The 23493-nt window shown below is 35.0% G+C and overlaps 2 protein-coding genes across 2 annotated transcripts in view; one reads left to right on the top strand and one right to left on the bottom strand.

The window, feature by feature from the left end:
- LIN7A (lin-7 homolog A, crumbs cell polarity complex component) overlaps positions 1-23493 on the top strand; it is a 280103-nt gene that overhangs the window by 216745 nt on the left and 39865 nt on the right. The gene's annotated exons all lie outside the window — the stretch shown is intronic.
- The window catches only part of PTPRQ (protein tyrosine phosphatase receptor type Q), a gene marked incomplete at both ends in the record, with an annotated part of 195373 nt that continues 183969 nt past the window's right edge, over positions 12090-23493 (bottom strand). Inside the window, 6 exons of the mRNA XM_082849998.1 lie at positions 12090-12127; positions 12379-12502; positions 18243-18378; positions 21705-21853; positions 22666-22791; positions 23035-23169. Coding sequence (XP_082706124.1) covers positions 12090-12127; positions 12379-12502; positions 18243-18378; positions 21705-21853; positions 22666-22791; positions 23035-23169 — 708 coding nt within the window. The remainder of the gene's footprint in view (positions 12128-12378; positions 12503-18242; positions 18379-21704; positions 21854-22665; positions 22792-23034; positions 23170-23493) is intronic.

Here is a 23493-nt window from a genome sequence, read left to right as displayed (position 1 = left end):
GATTTTTCGCTCCAAAATTCATTTTGGTTTAGAGTGAGGGGGTTAAATTTAATATGATTTCATTTTTTTTCCCCTAGCAGCCAATTTCCCTACATCATTTACTGAATAATGATGTATCTTTTCTTCCTTGGTGGATGATATTTCCTTACTGACATGTTAAAATCTTATAACATGGCCTGTGTTTGAAAGCTTGTCTCTTTCATTAGGTATTGCTTCTTCTCATGTCAGTCGTACACTTTATTTTGATAATAAAATATTTTAATAGATGGAAGTTCTCGCCTCATCACTCTTATTACTCAAAAAAGTTTATCTTATTTCTCAGTTATTTATTCTTCCAGATGAACTTACGATGTTTTTATAAATATGAAATAATCTAATACTATTTAAGATTTTTAAATTGGCATATTAAACTTATGAAGTAATTTGAGAAGAACCATGTTTTTTATAATAGGCTTCCCTTACCAAAAAATGTAATCATATCTTAGATTTCCCTGTTTTAGTTTTCTTCAGAAGTGACCTCTAAGTTTAGCTTCTTGGTATTTTATATTTTGGACACTATCAGTGAACTGACTTTTCCCGTTATATCTTCTCACTCATTAATTGGTTGCTTATAATTTTGGAATATTTATTTTGTGGTCATTTATATTAGAGAACTTGTTATTACTTATAAAGTATTTCAGTCTGCTTATTTGTATCTTCTAGGTATGCAATATTTTTGTGTTGAATCATGACAGTTTTGACTTCTGTTATTTTTGTTTTCCTTATTGCTTTGGTTAGATTAGCAGTATACATATTTGGTACCTGATTTTGATAAAAATCTTTGTCTTTAAAATCTCTCTAGTACCTTAGTTATTTAAAGCACATATGTATTTTTCATGCAGTTACCATTTACTTACTACTGTTAAGCCGCAGTGAAGGAGTGATATAGAGATAGGTACATATGTGTATGTGTATCTCTGTTTATCTATATCTATCTTCAGGAAGTGAGGGGTTATTGAACCCTGCCTGAGTCTCTCCACTTTGTGTCTGTCCCTGAGGAAGGGAGATGCCTCTGAATCTAGCTGGACAGTAGGACCCTGCTCCCTGATGACCCACTTCCCTACCTCCGGCTTTTCTTGGATCTGAGTAGTGCCAGTTCCTGGATTCTCTTTAGCCTTGCTCCACCTGCCTGTTATGATATGCTACCTCCTACCAGTCCACCCTCGTGTGTCCTGCTAGCCTGGTTTGCCACCTGTTGCTCGTTACTGTCTTCTCTGGCCCTGGTGTCCGCCTCCATGCCTGTACACATTGGCAGCTGAATACAGACCTGCCTCTGCATGGCCAGAAACTGTCTCACCTCGTGGAATATTTTGTTCCAAGTTTCTTCTGGAACTGCCTCTCCCTACCTTTCTAGTCTAATTAGTTTTGATGAGGTCTTTAAAAGAATATATTAAATCCATACCTGTCTCCTTAAGGAGTAAATAAAATGTAATTTAAAAAGAAAAATATGTTTTCTTAAAGAGGACTTTGGTTATAATATTCCAGTAGCTATTGAAATATATTGGATTTCTATAAATGGTCCCCAAATTTTATGTTTTGAAGGCCTATGTGCTTTTAAGAGGAAGGTGTGTGTGTGTGTGTGTGTGTGTGTGTGTGCGTGCGTGCGCGTGTGTGCGTGTGCGTGCATGTGTTTGTGTGTGCATAAGGATATAAACCATTAGCTTTGCTGTTTACAGACTGCTGTGAACTGGGAAATCATGTTTGTTGAAGTGTCTATAATGTAAGACAAAAAATACTGTTGATGAACTGTTTTTTAATATGTTGCCCAAATATACAGTATTCCTTTTTGTCACCTTCAGTTGTTCAGAGGTTTTTCGCGTACTGTTAAGATCTCAGTTTCATTCTGGATAACTGATGATCCTGAACAAATGACAGATTACTGTCTGCCCATTTTCCCTGCTCCCCCACTTTCATTTATCTTTGATCCAGTAGTGTTTGTTTGCTCCTTGATTGAAAAGATATTTTAGCAAGTGTGGCTTGGTAGGAAAATACACTGTTGCATAGACAACATTAGTTTACCTCTTCTAAGGGAAACTTTCCAATTGCACATATTAGTTCAAGTTTATCTCATATAGAAGATGTTATGCTAAATGCAACGAGGTTAAAATCATGAGAAAAACTTAGTCCTTGTTCACAAGCAGCTGACAATCTAGTAAGCGGGGAATGCCAGCGGAGGATAAGAACTATTGAGGAGAATGTAGGAGCTAAAGTGTGGTACTGGGAATGTGTACAGTGTGTTTTAGTAGGCAGCAAGTATTCTAGTTTGGCTGGAAAATTGGAGTAAGACTGTGGGAAAGGCATTTTACGAGTTTAACTCGATAGGCAATGAAGGGCTACCGAACGGATCAGTAAAATGATCAGAGCTGTGAGCTAAGGAGATAAATCTGGCAATGAGTTCCAGAGAATCGGAAAAACAAACAATACATTTTGGTTTGGATCAAATATATATTGGAGGAGGCAGCAAATTACAGAAAGACTATCAAACTAGATACCTGAATTCAAAGGCTAGCACTACCACTGGCTGACTATGTGACATGAATGATTTGCATAAAAGGGCCTATTTTAGATGCTATCAGGAAACTTCCGTTCTTGAGGATGGGAGTAATTAGAGTTCACGTGTATGTTCTACGTCCAAGTAGGTGAGATCAAAGATAATATATATCTGATGGTCTCTGGGTAATACAATGGCATATGGTGGCTGATGCTGGAGACTCTGAAATCAGATTTCCGGTTTCAGCTCTAGCTCTTTCACCTACTTGATGTGCAACCTTGGGCAGGTTATTTAACCCGTTTTTTGTTTTTTTGTTTTTGTTTTCTCATCTGTAAAAGGCAAATCATAGCACCTACTTCCAAGAATTGTTAGGAGATTAATTAATATTTGTAAAATCCTCAGAAGAGTGCCTGGGACATAGTAATGATTCAATAAAGAAAGCTATTAGTAATCACAATAAATAAAATTATGTCTATTTCATGTAAATTTTTCATATCACAGTTGTAAGTGTATTCTTTTTTCTTTTAACATCTTTATTGGAGTATAATTGCTTTACAATGGTGTGTTAGTTTCTGCTGTATAACAAAGTGAATCAGCTATACGTATACATATATTCCCATATCCCCTCTGTCTTGCGTCTCCCTTCCGCCCTCCCTATCCCACCTCTCTAGGTGGTCACAAAGCACTGAGCTGATCTCCCTGTGCTGTGCAGCTGCTTCCCACTAGCTGTTTTACATTTGGTAGTGTATATATGTCCTTGCCACTCTCTCACTTCATCCCAGCTTACCCTTCCCCCTCCCCGTGTCCTCAAGTCCATTCTTTATGTCTGCGTCTTTATTCCTGTCTTGCCCCTAGGTTCTTCATAACCATTTTTTTTTTAAGATTCCATATATATGTGTTAGCATGCGGTATTTGTTTTTCTCTTTCTGACTGACTTCACTCTGTATGACAGACTCTGGGTCCATCCACCTCACTACAAATAACTCAAATTTGTTTCTCTTTATGGCTGAGTAATATTCCATTGTATATATGTGCCACATCTTCTTTATACATTCATCTGTCGATGGACACTTAGGTTGCTTCCATGTCCTGGCTATTGTAAATAGAGCTGCAATGAACATTGGGGTACATGACTCTTTTTGAATTATGGTTTTCTCAGGGTATATACCCAGTAGTGGGATTCCTGGGTCATATGGTAGTTCTATTTTTAGATTTTTAAGGAACCTCCATACTGTTCTCCATAGTAGCTGTATCAATTTACATTCCCACCAACAGTACAAGAGGGTTCCCTTTTCTCCACACCCTCTCCAGATTTATTGTTTGTAGATTTTTTGATGATGGCCATTCTGACTGGTGTGAGGTGATACCTCATGGTAGTTTTGATTTGCATTTCTCTAATGATTAGTGATGTTGAGCATTCTTTCATGTGTTTGTTGGCAATCTGTATATCTTCTTAGGGGAAATGTCTATTTAGGTCTTCTGCCCATTTTTGGATTGGGTTGTTTGTTTTTTTGATATTGAGCTGCATGAGCTGCTTGTAAATTTTGGAGATTAATCCCTTGTCCAGACACTATAAAATTCTTAGAGGAAAACATAGGCAGAACACTCTATGACACAAATCACAGCAAGATCCTTTTTGACCCACTTCCTAGAAAAATGGAAATAAAAACAAAAATAAACCAATGGGACCTAATGAAACTTAAAAGCTTTTGCACAGCAAAGGAAACCATAAACAAGACAAAAAGACAACCCTCAGAATGGGAGAAAATATTTGCAAACGAATCAACTGTAAGTGTATTCTTTAAAACATAAATAAATAAAAACTCTGATGTAACAGCCCAGGGAGTAGATGTTGATCCTGTTAGCATGCACCAGCTTTATGAATGTGGTGCCTTCAAATTGAGGAAGCTCTGTTTTCTAGTACGAGAGCACAGCAAGTGAATTCATCATATCTTCCATGGCAGTTCACCTGGTTATAAATACTAAGTGAATAAGGACTTAGTGAATTCTGCGGAAAGCACTTGCAGCATGTCAAGTTTTATTTTTAATGTTTAAGACACCTATTTTAGAGCTTTGGGAATGGAGTAAATAAATAACAAAGTAAGTAAATATTTCTCTCCATATTGCCCTCATTCAGGCAGGAGAGCAAAATACTTTGATAGATTCGTGAAAATAGTCCATAAACATTTAAGTCATTGTTATAAATTATTAAAGTTTAAATTGTGCTTTTAAAATTATGAAATATTTCAAACACAAAACTTTAGAGAATAATATAGTTTTTACTCATTATTTAATTTTAACAAATCTGTGTTGCCACATATGCTTTAAGCTTTAAAACAAAATTTACAAATGCGTTTGAAACTCTTGTGGATCCTCGTGATTTCCTGGCAATCCGCCTTCTCCCTGCATTCCTCCCACATCAGAGGAAGCCATGATTCTGATGCCAGTACGTACATTACCATGTATGATTTTATGTATGTACTATAGTGAATGAATCCATAAAAATATGTACTACTTGTATTTTAAAAACACAAATAGCGTTCTGTAAATACTTAACTATTTTTTCATTATTCTATTTTTAATCAACTTTATTGAATTATAATTTACATGGAAAAAATGCATTCACTGTATGTACACAACTTAAAGCATTTTGACAAATGAATATACCTGTATAAATAACACTCCATTCAAGATACAGAACACTTTCCTCACCCCCCTAAAGTTGCCTTTTGTCCATTGCAGTTGATTCCCCACATATATACCGCACTCCAGGTAAACACTGATTTGATCTTCATCACTCTAGATTAGTTTGACCCGCTCCAGAACTACATCTGAATCGATTCTTACAGTATGCATTCCCTTGTATCTGTCTTCTTTCACTCAGTATAATGTTTTTGAAGATTTTCCCTGTTCTCATGTGTATCAATAGCTCATTTCTATTTTATTGTCAAAAAATACCACAACTTATTTGTTCATTCCTGCTGATGGGTATTTGGACTCTTTCCATTTTTGGCCATTATGAATAAAACTACTAAGAGCACTATTAATACAAGTCCTTTTCTGGAAATATATTTTAATTTCTCTTGGATAAATGACTAGGAGTGGTAATGCTGGGTAATATGGCAATAGGGTATTACCTTTTTTTTTTTTTTTTTTTTTGGCGGTACACGGGCCTCTCACTGTTGTGGCCTCTCCCGTTGCAGAGCACAGGCTCCGGACCTGTAGGCTCAGCGGCCATGGCTCACTGGCCCAGCTGCTCCACGCCATGTGGGATCCTCCCGGACAGGGGCATGAACCCGTGTCCCCTGCATCGGCAGGCAGACTCAACCACTGTGCCACTAGGGAAGCCCCCTACCATATGATTTTTTTAATGACAAAAATCTATATTTTAAAATATTTTTATGTCCAAACGAGAACAACAAAACAAACAACTCCCAGTTAGTTAGTTGATGACATGCTATAACAAACATAATTAATACTAATAATAAAGAGGGATAAATATGGACAAATGAAATACATAGAAACCTGTAACAGTTAATAAACTTTTCCCAAATACAACTTCTAGCATGTTTACAAAAGAAATTAATTTGATTCATTTTCTAAGCTTCCCAAAGGCTGAAGACAAATCCATTTAATGAATTATTTTCTATATGCCTATCAGTATAAACAGGGTAGGATGAGTAGTCAGTAACAGTGCTGAAGGATAACTGGGGCATGTGGGTTTCGGCTCTCCTATAATCCCCATCAGCTGCCGTCCCCAAGACCCTGCCCCCACCCAGAGGTTTATAATGTAGGAAAAGAGAATGTCTGCTTTGCTAATATAGTTCAAGTCCATGTCTAACCAGATCACTGCCACTAAGATCCTTCCAGGCAGAAATTCTAGAGCTGATAACTGCTTGAAGTTTTAGATATCTTACCAGGTTTTGTACCATGCACATTCTTTCACTTCTCAGTTCAGCTACTAATCCATGTATATCCACATATCCATATATATCCATATATCCATATATATGCTTTATGCATATATATCCACAAAATCATGACCATTTATATGTTGTGTTAAGTGGTCCAGAGCAATAAAAACTCCTGTTGCGGAGCACAGGCTCCGGACCCGCAGGCTCAGCGGCCATGGCTCACGGGCCCAGCCGCTCCGCGGCATGTGGGATCTTCCTGGACCGGGGCACGAACCCGTGTCCCCTGCATCGGCAGGTGGACTCTCAACCACTGCGCCACCAGGGAAGCCCGGGTATTATCTTTATAAGAAACTACCAAACTGTTTTCCAAAGTGATTGTACCATATACCATGCAGTTCCAGCTGCTCAAATTCCATGGTGGGATGACTTGATATTACCAGTCATTTTAACTTTAACCATTCTATTAGTATGGTTACTTCATTCTGATTTTTATTTGCATTTTCTTGATGACTAATGATGTTGAGTACCTTTTCATGTATTGGCCATTTATATGTGTGTGTGTGTGTATTATTCTGTAAATATATATGTATTCTAGATACCATTCCCAGGACTTGAATCTTGTCACATTTATTGTGAATATTTTCTCCCATTCTCTTCAGCCTGTGGCTTGACTTTTCATTTTCTTAATAGTGTCTTTTAAAGAGAAGAATGTTATAATTTTGGCGAAGTACAATATGTCAGTTTTTTCTTTTATATTTTATTTCTTTATATTCTGAGGAATCTTTGCCTGTCCCAAAGTCATGAGGATTTTCATACTTTTTTTCTATAAGCTTTATAGTTTTAGCTTTTACATTTAGATCTGTGTTGCATTTTAAGTTAATTTTTGTATTTGTCATATGGGCTAGAAATGAAGGTTCATGTTTTTCCAAATGGGCATCCAGTTGTTCCAACACTGTTTATTGGAAAGACTATCTTTTCCCCGTTGAATTACATTGTCACCTTTGTTGAAAACTAATTGACCAACTGTGTGAGAATTTATTTTTTTACTTTCTACTTTATATTTTAATGGAAATGCCATAGATGCGTAGTATAAGTCATTCAACCGTGTTCTATTTGAAGGTTGTTTTGGCTATTCTAGATCCTTTGCATCATTTCTATATAAATTATAAAAACAAGTTTATTGATTTCTAGAAAAAAAGACTTATGGGATTAAGATTGATATTCCATTTAATCCATACATCAGTATGAGAATTAACTTCTCAGCAACATTGAGTTTTGAGTTCATGGATATGCATTTAAAAAAATTTACTTAAGTCTTCTTTAATTCTTCTCATCAATATTGTTTTTAGTGTATGAGTCTTGCATATACTTTGTTAAATTTACTCTAAGCATTTCATGTTTATGGATGCTGTTGTTAATGGTATTTTTAATTGCAGTTTCCAGTTCATTGATTAATATGTAGAGATAAAATTGATTGTATCTTGATCTTATATCCTGTAACCTTTTTAAAGCTATTTATTATACCTAGTGGCTTTTTCTCTTTTGTAGCTTTTTCAGGAATTTCCTCATACATAATTATACTCTCTACTCATACAGACAGTTTTTCTCTTCATTTACAAACCTTCCTTTTCTTTCTTTCTTTCTTTTTTTTTTTTTGCCTTATTGTAATGGCTAGAAACACCAGTACAGTGTTGAATATAAGTTTTGAAAGTGGGCGTTTTTCTTGCTCTTAGGATGAAGGCCTTTAATATTTCACCATGACATTAGCTCTAGTTCTTTTGTATTTGCCCTTAATCAGGTTTAGGAGGTAATTTGAGCACTTTGAATATGTCATTCCATTGTCAGTTGGCTTGCATTGTTTCTGAATTGAAGCCAGCATATTTTCTTATATTTGAACACCTCAATAGGTCTCTATTTTCTTTGTTGCCTTTAAAATTTTTATCTTTATCATTGGCTTTCAGTAACTTGATTATGATATGCAGCTTCCATCTTTACTAAATGTGGTCTCTGGCACATCTGTTAAGCTTTCATTATATTTATCTGTAATATGGGACACTGCAGATCTTAGAGGATTTTGTAAGGATTAATCAGGATGATGGGGGTAAAAGTATTCTGAAAAGTTTATAAGTTACTAAAATGACTTCTCAATCTAATACTTTCAGTAAAAATTAAAATAATTTAAGCTTGTGATTCTAAAGAAACATAATCTCATTAACAAGGGAGAATAATGCTTTTCATCACCTTCTATTAAGTTAGTTTTATTTTCAAATGACTGTATTGTAGACAGTGATTTAGTATGTCCATTTGAAACACCTGAAATGGAAATTTTCTTGATTTGTTTTCTAAATCACAATTTTTTATTTGTTTATCTATTCACTTTAGTCCAAACATTCCTTGAGAACGCTCTTAATCATTCATGAAAAACAAAGTATCAGTGGTTTTATTTAGCAGAAATCAGTATATCTGCCATAATTTTCTCTTTAACGTTTGCATGTGAAACAGACATACAAACATGGAATTAATATCACAAATACAATACAGTCTTATAATGGGGTGCATTATCTTACTGATAAACATTACATACTGTCCAACCTGGGTAAAAAATTATCTTAACTTTGTAGAGTTCTTTGTACTTTGAAACACCTTCATATGTGTGATCTAATCTGTTCCTCAGAACATCTTCATGAACTGATGGGTATATGAGTTTTGATTCCAAATGGAAGCTCTATGCATATTCATGATGTCATTTACCATGAAATATTACTTGTGCTAAGAAGGCAAGCTGTTTTGTCAAGATTATGCTTTATGAACTTTTTTATCCCACATTTTCACTTTTTAATATCATTCAGTTGAGAATTTCAGATCATTTTGTGTTACTGGCATCATCAAAAACTTTACTGTGAGTTTTCTAAAAGTTGAACTACAAAAGTGGACCTATCACAGTAATGTCATGGACGTGTAGAGTAGTTTGCTGAACTTAAATTTCATTTTTAAAATCTAGTGTTTGGTACCAGATGTGAAGAGTGAATCACCATCTCCTTTATGAAGAGGGAAAGGTTTAATTAGCTTTTTCAAAAGTCGTATCACACATTTCACCTATAAAGTGAAAGAAGAAAATTCTGTGTTTTAAAGCAGGATGAAAGTAGAGGTGATACCCACAGCTGCTCTCGTTTCTGGCAAACCATTCTGAGAGGCTCCAGTTTCATTTGGTTCAGATAAAACACATGTTGCTCATTTATTGTACATATGCTTCAAAGTATTTTGACAAATCTGATCTAAAAATGTTACAGATGTTCCTCATTATTTTAATTTGCACTTAGTAGCCACCTATAAAAATTTGGCTGTGAACTAGCATTTTCACAATATAATTAAGAGAAAATTTAGTTAACATTAATATGTGTTTCAGTTCCATTTCAGTTACAGTTTTGTGGTATAGCTAGTGAGCTATACACATTTAACAGGTGCTTTGTTATGTTTTTGATAATGAAGACAAATCTTTTTTAACATGTTTCAAATAATTTCAGATGGAAATAAAATTATTCTGATCCTGTCTTTTAGAGATTTGCTATTCAGTGTATGGCCCGAGCTCAGGCAGCAATATTATTACTTGAGTACTTTCTAGAAATGAAGAATCTTAGGTGCTCTCCTGGACCTACTGAAGCAGAATCTGCATTTTACCACAATCTGCAGATGATTTGTATACACATTAAAGATTGATAAGCACTCTTTTAGAGGAGGCCTTATATTAAAACTTTTTTTATATGCACACACATGCGTATATACACGGGTCAAACTCTATTCTGTACGCTCTGTTTTATATAGATATTATAGAAAATGGACTGGCTTGTGGATTGAAGGATTTATTTTCTTACCATTTAATACATTTAAAAGTAGACTCACCAGTACTTTCCACAGGCTGTTATCTGTCTTCCATGAATACAAAAACCCACATTAATAAGTACTGGCTTACCACTCATTTTCAATGACTGACACATGAAGCAAACTGAAGACCTTGTCACTCAAACTTGAATCTTTTAGCATTTTCATCATTTCTTATTGTTTTCTGTAACTTTCTATAGAGTAAACTTTTTGGTTGGAACATTAATAGATTGTGTTTATTTACACACCCTTGCCATAAAAAACAGAAAGCAGGATTGCTTGTAAGACTAAAGGATTTAATTTCTTGCATAATAAATTCGATTTTAAAATGACTATCTTTGGATACCTTGGGAAATTATTATATCTTAATTATTTATACCACATTATATTACTGTATTGCACTTATACTTCATTATGTTAAGATAATTATTAATTATATCTTAATATGTGATAGAAAATCAAATTTATGTTTATAAGGACCTCTGAAATCATGCTGCAGAGTGACTCAGTTCCTTAAAATTCAATTTTATTGGCCATCACTTTTTCTATATGTATATTCCAGCAGAAATAAGTATAAGATATGATTCTTACCATAAAAGAAATAAAATAATTAATACTATTTTATGACCCTTAATTGAAATCTATGACAAAATAATTTCATATAGTTCAAAACTTACTTTTACATTGTTACTGTCTAACAAAAAGGAGGGTGAATTATTTGTTTTTTAAAAAAAAATCTCTAATTTGCTACAGTCTGGTTAATTTCTTTGTGTTCAGTTCCACCTAATACACTCCTCAATAATCAACCTTGGGAAATGAAATAAAGACCGTTTTATGTAATCTATTCAGAAGTCTCTGGTTGGCACCACAGCAGCACATCATTGGTTTATGACCTTGTAACACATCACATTTTTATTACTGTTTTCATGCATTTCTGCTGAAGAAACCCTTCAAAATTGTTATTAGGTTGCATACATATCTAATGGACAAATACTGATACATTTAACTATGTATTCAAATATACAATATAGTGGTACAGCTTGTTCCTGAAAATGTACAAATGCAGACAGGCTACAAAAGTACTCGACAACTTCACATGAGCAATTGCACTGTTTAATTTTTCCTTTTGTTTTTCAAACTAAAGATTACAATGCAATTGAAATAGCCCTAAGTGTACCCGAAGAGCTACTGTGTGTTGTATAAAGGCTAAGTAATCCCAGCAGTGTCAGGGGGTTACTGTTCAGCTGTTCGAGATCATGAGATGATATCTCAGCACTCATAAAACAGGGGATTCAAAACACAGGGGCATACATGGAAGTACAGATCATTATGACAGTCCTGGAAGTTATCCACGAGAAAAGTCAACACCCTGGAGGCCAAAATAACACTACTGAATCAACATTTACAACTTTTGTTCAAGATCAAATCCAATATGTAGGGAAAATTCACACTGAAACATTAACGTAAATATAATAATAATTTTATATTTGGCTCATTCCCAAAATATAGAAGGCTTCAAAAATCTCTGGGATATCTCTTCTTAAACATTTTACATGTATAATATTTATTCTGTACAAAACAGGTAACTATCCTGAATTAGCTATTTCCTAGAACTATTCATAAAATGTCAAACCATTTAGTAAGGCACAGTAAGGGAAGCGTAGAGTTTTATTTAAGGTTGCACATTTCAATTCAGAAGAGTAAGGGGGTATTTTGGCCCCTGGGATTTGAAAATATCTTCCAGTTGTAATCTTTGGTCTGAATATTTACATGGTGGTTTCTTCCCATTCAAGCTCAACATCACCTATAACATAAAGTAATATGTCACAAGAGAGAATTGAAGTTAACAGTTCAAAAGATTTAAATGTTTCATGACAAAAATACAGTGTACCTAGAAAGGCTATTATCCTAACTTGGATTAGAGAGAAATTAAAGAATTGATATGTGTGCCAGCCAAGCTTCTAAAACATTTTCAACATATGGTTATTATTAAATTAATGCTTCTGCTATAGGTGGTAAACTAGTAGTAAATTGATATACATTGCCTCTGTTTACCTTCCATGGTGTCCAAAGAGTCCATCTTTTGAAGTGCTGAATAGTTAACAAAACAGATGGGCTGATTACTTCCTTTACTTGATAAGAGATCCAGAACACACTGATGTACAAAGATATACTGTGCCTAGACACCAAAGAAAGGATGGTTAAATAAATGGACGGGGTAGGGATTTTCTTATACGGGGGCCGGGGGGGCTATACTTTTACAGTGAAAAGTAATATTGAACTCAACAAATGTTAAATAGCTAAGTTAGAGGCACAGAATTTACCATGAATATAAATGATTTTTTATCATTTCAAACATAAGATTTGCTAAATTCCTGTGGCTTTTTGTAGTTTCCAGTTTTTAAAAATACTTGTCATTAAATACTAAGTGTTCATATGTTCGTTCTTTCTGTAATTTTAAAAAGTAGCAAATTATTTAAATTTGTTTATAAGTTTCCTTTTTCCTGTTAGGCATAATTGAGTAATTTTTCTTATAAATATTTTTCTTGTTAGAATGGCTGTTGGAATGCAGATACTAAATTTACTTTCAAAAGCTGTGACTGAGCATATCTACACACCATCAGCATATTTAAAATATTTAACAATTCTGTTAATCACCCAACATTTGGCCTACTTAATGTCAAGGATCTGGTCTCTATTTGTAAATATAAGGCAGGACTCCGAACATTTCATCTAAAGTTAGGATGAAATTCAATACCATCTGGGTTCTTTAAGTTTATTCAATATAATTCAATAACCTGTTAGCATTTCTGGGTTTGGACTTTCCCAAAGGTAGTTACAGTTACAGTCATAGAAAAGCACCCTCATTTTTACATAGGGAAGGTACCTGAAGTTAAAGGAATATAACCAAATGTTTAAGATTCACACACACACACACACACACACACACACAAACACACATACTGACAACTGATTTAAATAGAATGTCCTCTAAAGTGACCATCTTAAGAAATTATATTCATATCTATTGCTACTACACCTCAAAACCTTTTTGGAACTTCACTATTGAAACCATCTCTAGAGATTGTTGGTCATTATTAGGAATACCTATTTCTTCGTGGATTACAAAATGTTTCCACACACATCTCATCACTGTCAGTTCTATGAGGACAGAACTCTGTCATATTCACTGCTCTATTCCCATTGTGTGTAATAGTGCCTGGAATGTGGTAGTTGCGTAATGAATGTTGACTTAGCCTCATTTAATTCTCACAGTTAGCAGATCTTTACCATTTCAGGACAGACTTGATGTGGAGAACATTCAGAAGTCATTAGGGATCAAGTTTGTGAGGTGGATGATCAAGTTACATAATTCAGTTTTGGTAAGAAGTGAAGGATTGTTATAAGGTAATAAAAATTCTATTGAAACTGCTGTTAAATTTCTTCTCAGGGTAATTCCAAATGAGTATTTTAAAATATGCACTGCACAATGAATAACATTATTGACAGAAATATATTGACATGGTATAATTTCTTTGAAAACAACAGTCATTTAAGTTTATGAGTTCTGGTATTTAAAAAAAAAACACATTTGAATTTGAAGTCACATTTGATATGTGAAACTTCTAACTGTCCCAATCTCATCTTTCTCCACTGGAAAGAATGATGGGTGTAAACTCTGCCAGCAGGGCAGGCTGAGCTCCACAGGGCAGTACTACATTTTCCAAGATCCCTCTGCCGTGGTGTGTTATTGCCAAAGAGGCAGTGAAGAGTTCAGTTCCAGTTTCTACCCTAGATAGTCCTGTTACCTTAATAATTAAACTTTTCTGATGTTCAGTTTCCTCATCTGGGGGATCAGGAAAGCTATGTTGTGAGATTTAAGGCCAGCCATGTATATACGTTGGTGGCAAAAAATTAGGCACCAAAAATATATTCTTTTTTCTTCTACCTCAGGAGTTTACATCAGTCAATTTTCAAGAGAACCAGAGCAGGAAAGGGATTCATCCAGATTAATCCTTTTTTCAGGCAGGAATAGTATCTCAGGATATTACCTCACTGCAGAGTATTCTCTCAGAAAGCTCTTTCACATCTCCTGGGGCTGCTATGAACTGTGTTTTGGTAGACAGTGAAGGAACTTTAGGTTCTCTCCAGGGTCTGGGCCCTCTGGTGTCTTTTAGTGGTGATATATTGCTGAGGCTCCCACCTCCCCACCCCTGGCCATGGCCACTGTGTATGTGCTGAGACAGCATTCTTCACAGAAATTGGAATCATTCCCAAGTGCAAGAGAAGAAACTAAGAAACCACTCTTGTGCAAGGCAATGCTGGTTTATAAGGACTGGAGCCAAGGTGTGGTCATTTTCCTTTCTTTCATCACAGAGAAAAGACAGTAAAGAGCATAGCTTCTGGGAACAAAGTCTGGTGAAAGAGAGCTTTGGAGCACCACATTTTAAGCGAGGATCTGAGAATTGTGATTTATATCGTTTACAAAATGGAGGCTAATTATTTAGTAAACATGGATGTATCTTAATTTTATAACCTCTTATGGAAGGGCTACCTATACTTTTTTTTTTATAAATTTACTTATTTATTTAATTTTTTGCTACATTGGGTCTTTGCTGCTGCACAGGGGCTTTCTCTAGTTGCAGTGAGTGGGGGCTACTCTTTGTTGCGGGGCGCAGGCTTCTCATTGTGGTGGCTTCTCTTGTTGCAGAGCACAGGCTCTAGGCGCGCGGGCTTCAGTAGTTGTGGCACACGGGCTTCAGTAGTTGTGGCTCGCGGGCTCTAGAGCGCAGGCTCAGTAGTTGTGGCACACGGGCTTAGTTGCTCCGCGGCATGTAGGATCTTCCCGGACCAGGGCTCAAACCCGTGTCCCCTGCATTGGCAGGCGGATTCTTAACCACTGCGCCACCAGGGAAGCCCTATACTTTTCTTGTATATCGATGAAGATGTACTTATTTCAAACATGCCAACTAATATTCATGACTTCTACCTATTGATTCAGTAAGTGTTTATCAGGATTTTAACGAACTGCCACCTTTTTATCTTAAAAAGCGATCGGCACAACTATATTGTCAGACCTTTACTGCACGCTGGGCGTTTACTGCATGCTTGGTGCTTTAGATACCTTCTCTTACTTAATACTTACAATAGACTTGTGAAAAGTGTAACACAGCTATTTTACAAAAGAGAAATAACTCAGAGAGGTTCATTAAACAAAGTCACAAAGCCAGCAATTAGCAGGACTGGAATCTGAACTCAATTCTCTGACACCAAAATTCAGGCTCTTTTCATCCCCCTACCCAACCTGCAACATTTTCTTCTGGCTGGTTATTCCAGTATAATGTATGAAGTTTGTAGCATATACTGAATACTAAATTGTGTGCAATTATTCACAGGCATGCTTGAACACACTCTTTACAAAGTTTGGTTCCACAAAATTGTAGAGCATGACAAAATTCGACTTCTATAATTTGAAGACCGAATCTAGTCTCTACAAGGAAATATCCCAATCATTTGCACCCTCTAACCTATCCTAGAGAGCCAACCAATCTCGATCAATGCCAAGAACATTGATCACCAGTGCACATGTGTACACCCAGGGACATGGGAGGAAAATGCTAGCTATTTATTCTTGTTCTCAACTAAAAATAATTTGGTTTTAATAATCATTAATGGTCGTATTGATCTTGAAGCCCTTAAAAGATCTTTGGATAACAACCAGCTACATAATTGGTGGGGCCCACTACAAAATGAAAATACGAGTTTCCTTCCTCAAAAATTATTAAAGATTTTCAAAACAGTGTCAGCAAACATTAAATCAAGTGCAAGGCCCTTTTAAGCGTGGGGACCCGTGAGACTGCATAGGCTACATACCCATGAAGCCAAGCCTGGCCACAAGTTGAAGTTCATTTCTGAAGTTTCCTAAGGGAAGAGTGATACTTCACTCATGTGCTCCCTTTCAGCATATAAGGGAATGCACATGGATTACAGTACCTAGTTTTACCTAGCCATCACATAATTGAAGTGGCTTAAAAAGATTCCTACAAAGAGACTGTGGATTAAAGATAAGATCTGTCAGGCAAGCACCAATGAATGACAATAAAATGGCAGTGCTGACACTTTTCATGCTCCTAGAATAACCGTCTTAGAGCCATGCTGTGAGGTGAAAGCAACAACAATGTAATCAGATCTGACAAAAAGATCACTTTTTTAAAAAATTACAAAGAATTTAAAACATGCATTTAAAACCACTATTGAAACAATTATTTTCTGCTAAGTATTTATCTTTTGAAAATACCTTATGATAATATGAAGTCACCAGTATTAGCAAGGTTGTCAGAATTGCTTATTTGACCTTTATCTCATGTTTTTCAATTTCTTGTGTACGCTTTATAATTTACATAATTGCACAATCTACGTTTTAAGAATAAATATATATGTATTGGAGTTGAATGCTCAAACATTTCTCCTGAAAGGGATGTGTGTTCCTAAAAGTCTGGATGTCTCTGGTCTAGAGCAGCATCTTCCTAAGAACATTAATGTTCCATGACATCATGGCATTATAGGTTTGGGGGTCAAAAAGTGTTCAAGGATTTCATAGTCATATAAGTCTGGGAAATGTCCACGAGGGCTCTGTATTTATAATTGTCAATGCACATTAGCATAGAGGCTGTAATTCTAAGAAATTCTTTCTCAAACTTATTTTAGCAAAGAGCCTGTTTTCTCACACCTTTAATGACTGTAAAGCCACTTGTGTTTTCTAGTAGGTACCCTGGAAAATACCATTACAGAAGAACTGTATATTTATTATAAGAAAAATCTCTCTGTAGCATAAAAATATCAATCCAAAGATATGACAGGAACATCCTATGTATTATAGTTAGACAGATTTGGGTTTGAATTTTAGCTCTGACCTTTGAATATCACTGAATTCTTGAACATCTGCTTCCCTATTTGTAAAGCAGAGACCATAATACCTAGTCTGTTGATTAGTTTCATTGGCCCTGCCTTACAAATAAAGAATTAAATAAGATAATACATGTAAAGGATCTAGTATAATACTTGGAACCTACTAGACACTCAACAGGGTTTTTAGTTTCATTACCATTATACTGTATAATTTTTTTATTTTTTTTACTTTTATTTTTTGCGGTACGCGGGCCTCCCACTGTTGTGGCCTCTCCCGTTGCGGAGCACAGGCTCTGGACCCGCAGGCTCAGCGGCTATGGCTCAGGCTATGGCTCATGGGCCCAGCTGCTCCGTGGCATGTGGGATCCTCCCGGACCGGGGCACGAACCCGTGTCCCCTGCATCGGCAGGCAGACTCAACCACTGTGCCACCAGGGAAGCCCCCTACCGTATGATTTTTTTAATGACAAAAATCTATATTTTAAAAATATTTTTACGTCCAAACCAGAACAACAAAACAAACAACTCCCAGTTAGTTGGTTGATGACATGCTATAACAAACATTATTAGTACTAATAATAAAAAGGGATAAATATGGACAAGTGAAATACATAGAAACCTGTAACAGTTAATAAACTTTTCCCAAATACAACTTCTAGCATGTTTACAAAAGAAATTAATTTGATTCATTTTCTAAGCTTCCCAAAGGCTAAAGACAAATCCATTTAATGAATTATTTTCTATATGCCTATCAGTATAAACAGGGTAGGATGAGTAGTCAGTAACAGTGCTGAAGGATAACTGGGGCATGTGGGTTTCGGCTCTCCTATAATCCCCATCAGCTGCCGTCCCCAAGACCCTGCCCCCACCCAGAGGTTTATAATGTAGGAAAAGAGAATGTCTGCTTTGCTAATATAGTTCAAGTCCATGTCTAACCAGATCACTGCCACTAAGATCCTTCCAGGCAGAAATTCTAGAGCTGATAACTGCTTGAAGTTTTAGATATCTTACCAGGTTTTGTACCATGCACATTCTTTCACTTCTCAGTTCAGCTACTAATCCATATATATCCACAAAATCATGATCATTTACATGTTGTGTTAAGTGGTCTAGAGCAATAAAAACTCCAGTTCTTCCAACTCCAGCACTGCAGGAAGAGTGAAATTACATGCAAATTATTCAGCAAAAAGCCTGTTTATGTTGATTGTGATGAAGGAAATAAACTATGATAGCAATAAATTATAAATAGTTTCTTTTCTTATTGAAGGTAGATTTTCTTTGGAGTTTCTTTGGATTTATATTGTTCCCAAGACTGTTTAGACAGAGCAAGATGATTATCGTTAAATACTCTGTCAAATATTTGAGTTCTTTTTTTAACCAGTTGGACTTTCCCTGTTCTTTCATAATATTTTAAGGGTTGTAGTTGGAGAAGTATGGGGAAGATTTTTAAAAGTCATTGAAAATTCTTAACCCCAGAAACTTTTTATTGAATGTATTTTTGGTTACCAATAGGAATGCTAAACATGAAAAATGTCAGCTGTAATATTTAGCCCATATAGTACTTCCTCTGCATCACACTGATAGATTCTCATGTGTTCTTTTCACCTTCCCTAGAATTTTCTTTTCCTTCCTATAGACAATAAAATTGGAAAGCTATTTCCTTTTAAGAAATTAGTTTAATACTGAAGGACAGGTATGTGCTCCATATAAACTGTTAATTGATAAACCTGACAGGATTTTTTCAGAAATTCCAATTAGAAAGACAAGACTCCTAGGTACTTAAATGGTTAATATAGGAAGTAAATCTGAAAAAAAAACACAGAAAACATTTGAAAGGTCACCTAATCTTAAATGTCATTTTGAACATCACGAAACTGCCATCTTTGTTGGTGAAAAATATTCTAATGTCGACAATACCTATGATTCAACCTAAGAAATAGCATTACAACATAAATCTGATCACTATAACACAGACACGTATATGCCCGAACAGAGTAATCAGTCATTACATCATTCAATATATTTTGAGTGTCAGACACTGTCCTAGGCATCTGCGGTACAGCAGTGAACATTACCAAGTCCCTGAACTTATGGAGCTTATATTCTAGAGGACAGAGAATGGTAGTCCACACAACAAAGAAACATGCATAGGATATACTCAGCCGCAATAAGTGCTATGGAGAAAGATAAATTAGGTTAAGGAGATAAAAGGTGATAGGGTAGGACAGGGTCATTAGAGAAAGGTTCTCTGACAATGTGATATTTGAAAAGAAACTTGAGTAGGGTTAGGGAGTGCACCACCTGGGTACCTGGGAGAGGAGCATTACGGCCTGAGGGCGCAGGAAGAGAACAGATCTGAGTGGGAGAGTGTTCTGTGTGTTCAAAGAAAAGCAAGGAGACCAGGGTGGGGAGAGTGTGTAAAGAGGTGATGGGGGGCAGGGATCAGAGTATTTGCTGTTGGGTTGGATGTGGAATGTAAGAGGAAGCAGAGAGTTGAAGATGAGTCTAGGGTTTCTGTACAAAGCAGAGTGGACTGCTATTTACCAAGATGAGGATGAGAAGGAGGGAGTTTGGAGACTGATCTAAGTGTTCTGTTTTGGACACATCAAATTTTCAGAATGTTGTGGTTAGACTGGAAGTTAAATGTATAAGTCTAAAGTTGAGGTGAGAAGTTGGGATTGGAGGTAGACAGTTTTAAAATGATATTTTAAAATGATTATTAATATAAGCATACTTTTTCTCTGGTGTCTTTTATGTATTTAAATCACAAAGGAGGAGACTACTCTTTTTGAGGCTACAAGAGAGATGGTACTTTTCTTTTTTAATGGATTTTTAAATCCACTGTTTTAATCCAGTGGCAGTGTATATGTAAAATATGGAGAAGCTGAAGGAAGCTTACTATCCGTTTTAATCATCAATGATGCCAGTTTAAAATCAATCACTGACTTTATAAGCAAACTGTTATTCTATTTATACTATATACTGATCTGTTAAAAATTTTATATATATGGAGGGGATATGGAATTGGGAGGGTAAGAATGAGGCTTTTACTTTTAATTCTATATGCTTTTTAAATGTAAAAAAGATATCTCATAATGAGCAAGCATTTGTGTATTACTCTTACAATTTAAAAAATCTAAAATATTCCTGGAAGATGTAGACTCATTTAAATTACATGTTGAGCTTTTTCCTCTAAAAAAAGTTTAAAAATTGGATGGATTAATATTTTCTTACATATTTAACCACATTAATTATAGTATATTCCCATTAGAATAATTATCCATCAATTAATTTCTGGAATTATTATAATTAATAATAATGGGTTAAAAGATACTGTTACTTAAATTTTTTTATTGTAGCAAAAGATACATAACATAAAATTTACCATTTTAACCATATTTAAGTGCACAATTCAGTGGCATTAAGCACATTCAGTCTTGTGCAGCCAACACCACTATCTGTTTCCAGAATATTTTCATCATCCCAAACAGAAGCTACGTACCCGTTAAACAGTAACTCTCCATTTCTCTCTCTCCCAAGTCCCTAGTAACCACAATTCCAGTTTCTTGTCTCTATGAATTTACCTCTTGTAGGTATCTCATATAAGTGGAATCATAAAACAGTATATTATCACCCACTTTTTCTTTAATTTACAAACTACAACTGTTGACGAAACTCACGTTGAGATTGACTTAGATATATCATGTTAGAAATCATAAATCATATCAATATGTCCAGAACTCTGAATTCTAAACAACTGTGAGTTTTATTTCTTTTTGCGGGGGAGTATTGGTATTTCAGTGGTATAAAATACCAGTGAAAATAAAGAGGGGAAAAATCTTCATTTATGGTCACATTCTATTTATCATGTTCAAAAATCTAGGTCAAAGAAAGATATTTGAATAGTTTGTAAAAACTCTGAATCATGCTTGGGTTGGTCACTTAATTTGATCTTTATTTTAAAGTTCATTTTCTTTATTCTTTGTAAGTCAAATCTAGAAACTTGCTTTTGCAAAAAAGTTTAAATTAGTATATTAGACTAATATCAGTTGAAATAATGAAGGATCAGATGTTTATTCGTAAAAATAAAAAAATCCTACATACCCACACTCATCCATTTGATGTGTAGCCACATCAAAAATGGGCTACAATTTTTTTGTTTTTAATTTGAAGGCCTTCGAGAGGTATAATCCAGTCAAGATTTCAGGAAAATTCCTGTACCAGGATATATATTTCCCTTGCTTTTAGACATAGTCATTACTCATTTTATCTCTGCCATCTAACCTTTTATAAAACTACATCTTGATTTGTTATAACCAGTAAAATATCTGAAAACTAAAAGCTGGATTGAATCTACATTAACATTCTGCCAGAAAATCAATGGTGTCGTGATAATAAAAAGGTCACGCTGAGTTTCAGTACCATTTCTAGTGTTTCTAGTGTTCAGAGGTTCTAAAAATCTCTCTTTCTTACCTGCAGTGAACAACCATAGGTGTGGTGTCATGTGCTCTGCTTGCTCGAACCAACTTCACAAAGTGAACTAGAGGCGCACTGTTTTCAGGAACCCCATGCTCAGGCCAAGCAGTAAAGTTACACTGTCTAATGGTCATGCAATCCCCATGCTAGACAAAATGACATTAAAGAAACATGATAAGACAGCTGACTTGCCAGGTTTTCAAGGTGATCTTTTAAAATGACAATTTACCAAACAGAAGAAACTGTGTTTTCATAATTTCCTATAAGAGAAGCCTTCTACTATTGCTACAATAAAGAAAATTGCCTTTCTGTATGAATGCAAACAATGAGAAGGCTTGCAAGCAGATGATAATGTAGGGTATTTAAATTCAAATATAATGTAACGTTTTGTAACACCAGAGTAGTAGATTTTGAACAATTGTGACCTAACAACTTAAACACACTCACAAATTATTCACAACACAGGTATAGAGTATCTGATAATGTCAGAAAGTATAAAGATCCTTATATCATTTTCTGTGTTTATAGGCCTTTACGTTATATAAGTGGGATCCTATGCTATCACTTCTGTATTGGTTCTGGATTAAACAGAAAATCCAGTTATTAGGATGTAGACAGAGATAAGTGATTTGGGAAATTCCTGTTTTAAACCAGATATTACAGTTTCTTTATAAAATAAGATAAACTTAGTGATCTAGTTGTTTCCTCCTTTTTCTTCCCCTGTCTACCTAAGAATTTGATATTAACTGGTTAATATGAACTTTATATAATTTGGAATTAAACACAGTGACGTAGATATTGAAGGCAGGTGCCAATTCAAAACTTCTATTTTGAAAATAATAGAAAAGCATTATTGAATATACAGGTATCAAGCAATATGTCTAGAAATTAATTTTACTTTAGACATTTAGAACATTCATATTTTATATCATGTTTGACTTCCCCTCCTTTTTTTTACCCTCTCAATTTTCAGATCTCTGATGGTCCAATCTATTTGAACATCCTCCATTAACTTTGTAATCACTATATCTCCGAAGACAGTAACTGGTTTGTTGTCCTCTGGCCAATACTGATGGCATCTGATCTGTATTCAGAAAAGAATCACCAGTCATAAGAACCATTGTTTTATATAGATACGTTTGTGTGTGTGTGTGTGTGTGTGTGTGCGCGTGTGTGTGTGTGTATAAAATATCACAGTTATCACTGCTAAGATAAAACTGCTTTATAGATGTCCAAGTCATTGATGACTCAAAGTATTAGCTAAAATTGTCACACATATATTAACAGAATTGTAAAAGTTTTGTGAAAAGATTTTCAAATAACTTACCCGCCCTTTTTCAAAACACTGTGTTAGCATTACTAATGTTTTTGCTCTGGTTTCCCACACCATTCTCCAAAAATCCCCAACTGTTCCTGGTAATGGACCTTGAGTAGCAATAAATTCATTTGGACATAAGTAGCCCTAGAATGATATAATTATAACACTGCATCAATATTTACATATATATAGTATTTTTTAGTTTTTGAGCAACGTAAGAAAAACATACTAGTTTAAGATGACCTAATATTTTAAAATATTGTACATTTTTGAATGCTAATAATAATAGATACTCAAAATTTCCAGCATTAATTTTAACCTCACTATGTAATATACTATACAGCTAACTGTTCTTAAAATGTATTTCTAACTCTGAATAAAGCAGTAAAGACTAAAAAATAATAATACCACTTTACAGCAGACAATATGCTAAGCATCTTATAGTTAGTATTTCAATTAATTTGTTTC

Source organism: Leucopleurus acutus (assembly GCF_964270905.1).
Source record: "Leucopleurus acutus genome assembly, chromosome: 11".
In the NCBI taxonomy this organism is placed as follows: Eukaryota; Metazoa; Chordata; class Mammalia; order Artiodactyla; family Delphinidae; genus Leucopleurus; species Leucopleurus acutus.
Note: the sequence above shows the minus strand (reverse complement) of the source record. Positions and strands in the feature narration are given on the sequence as shown.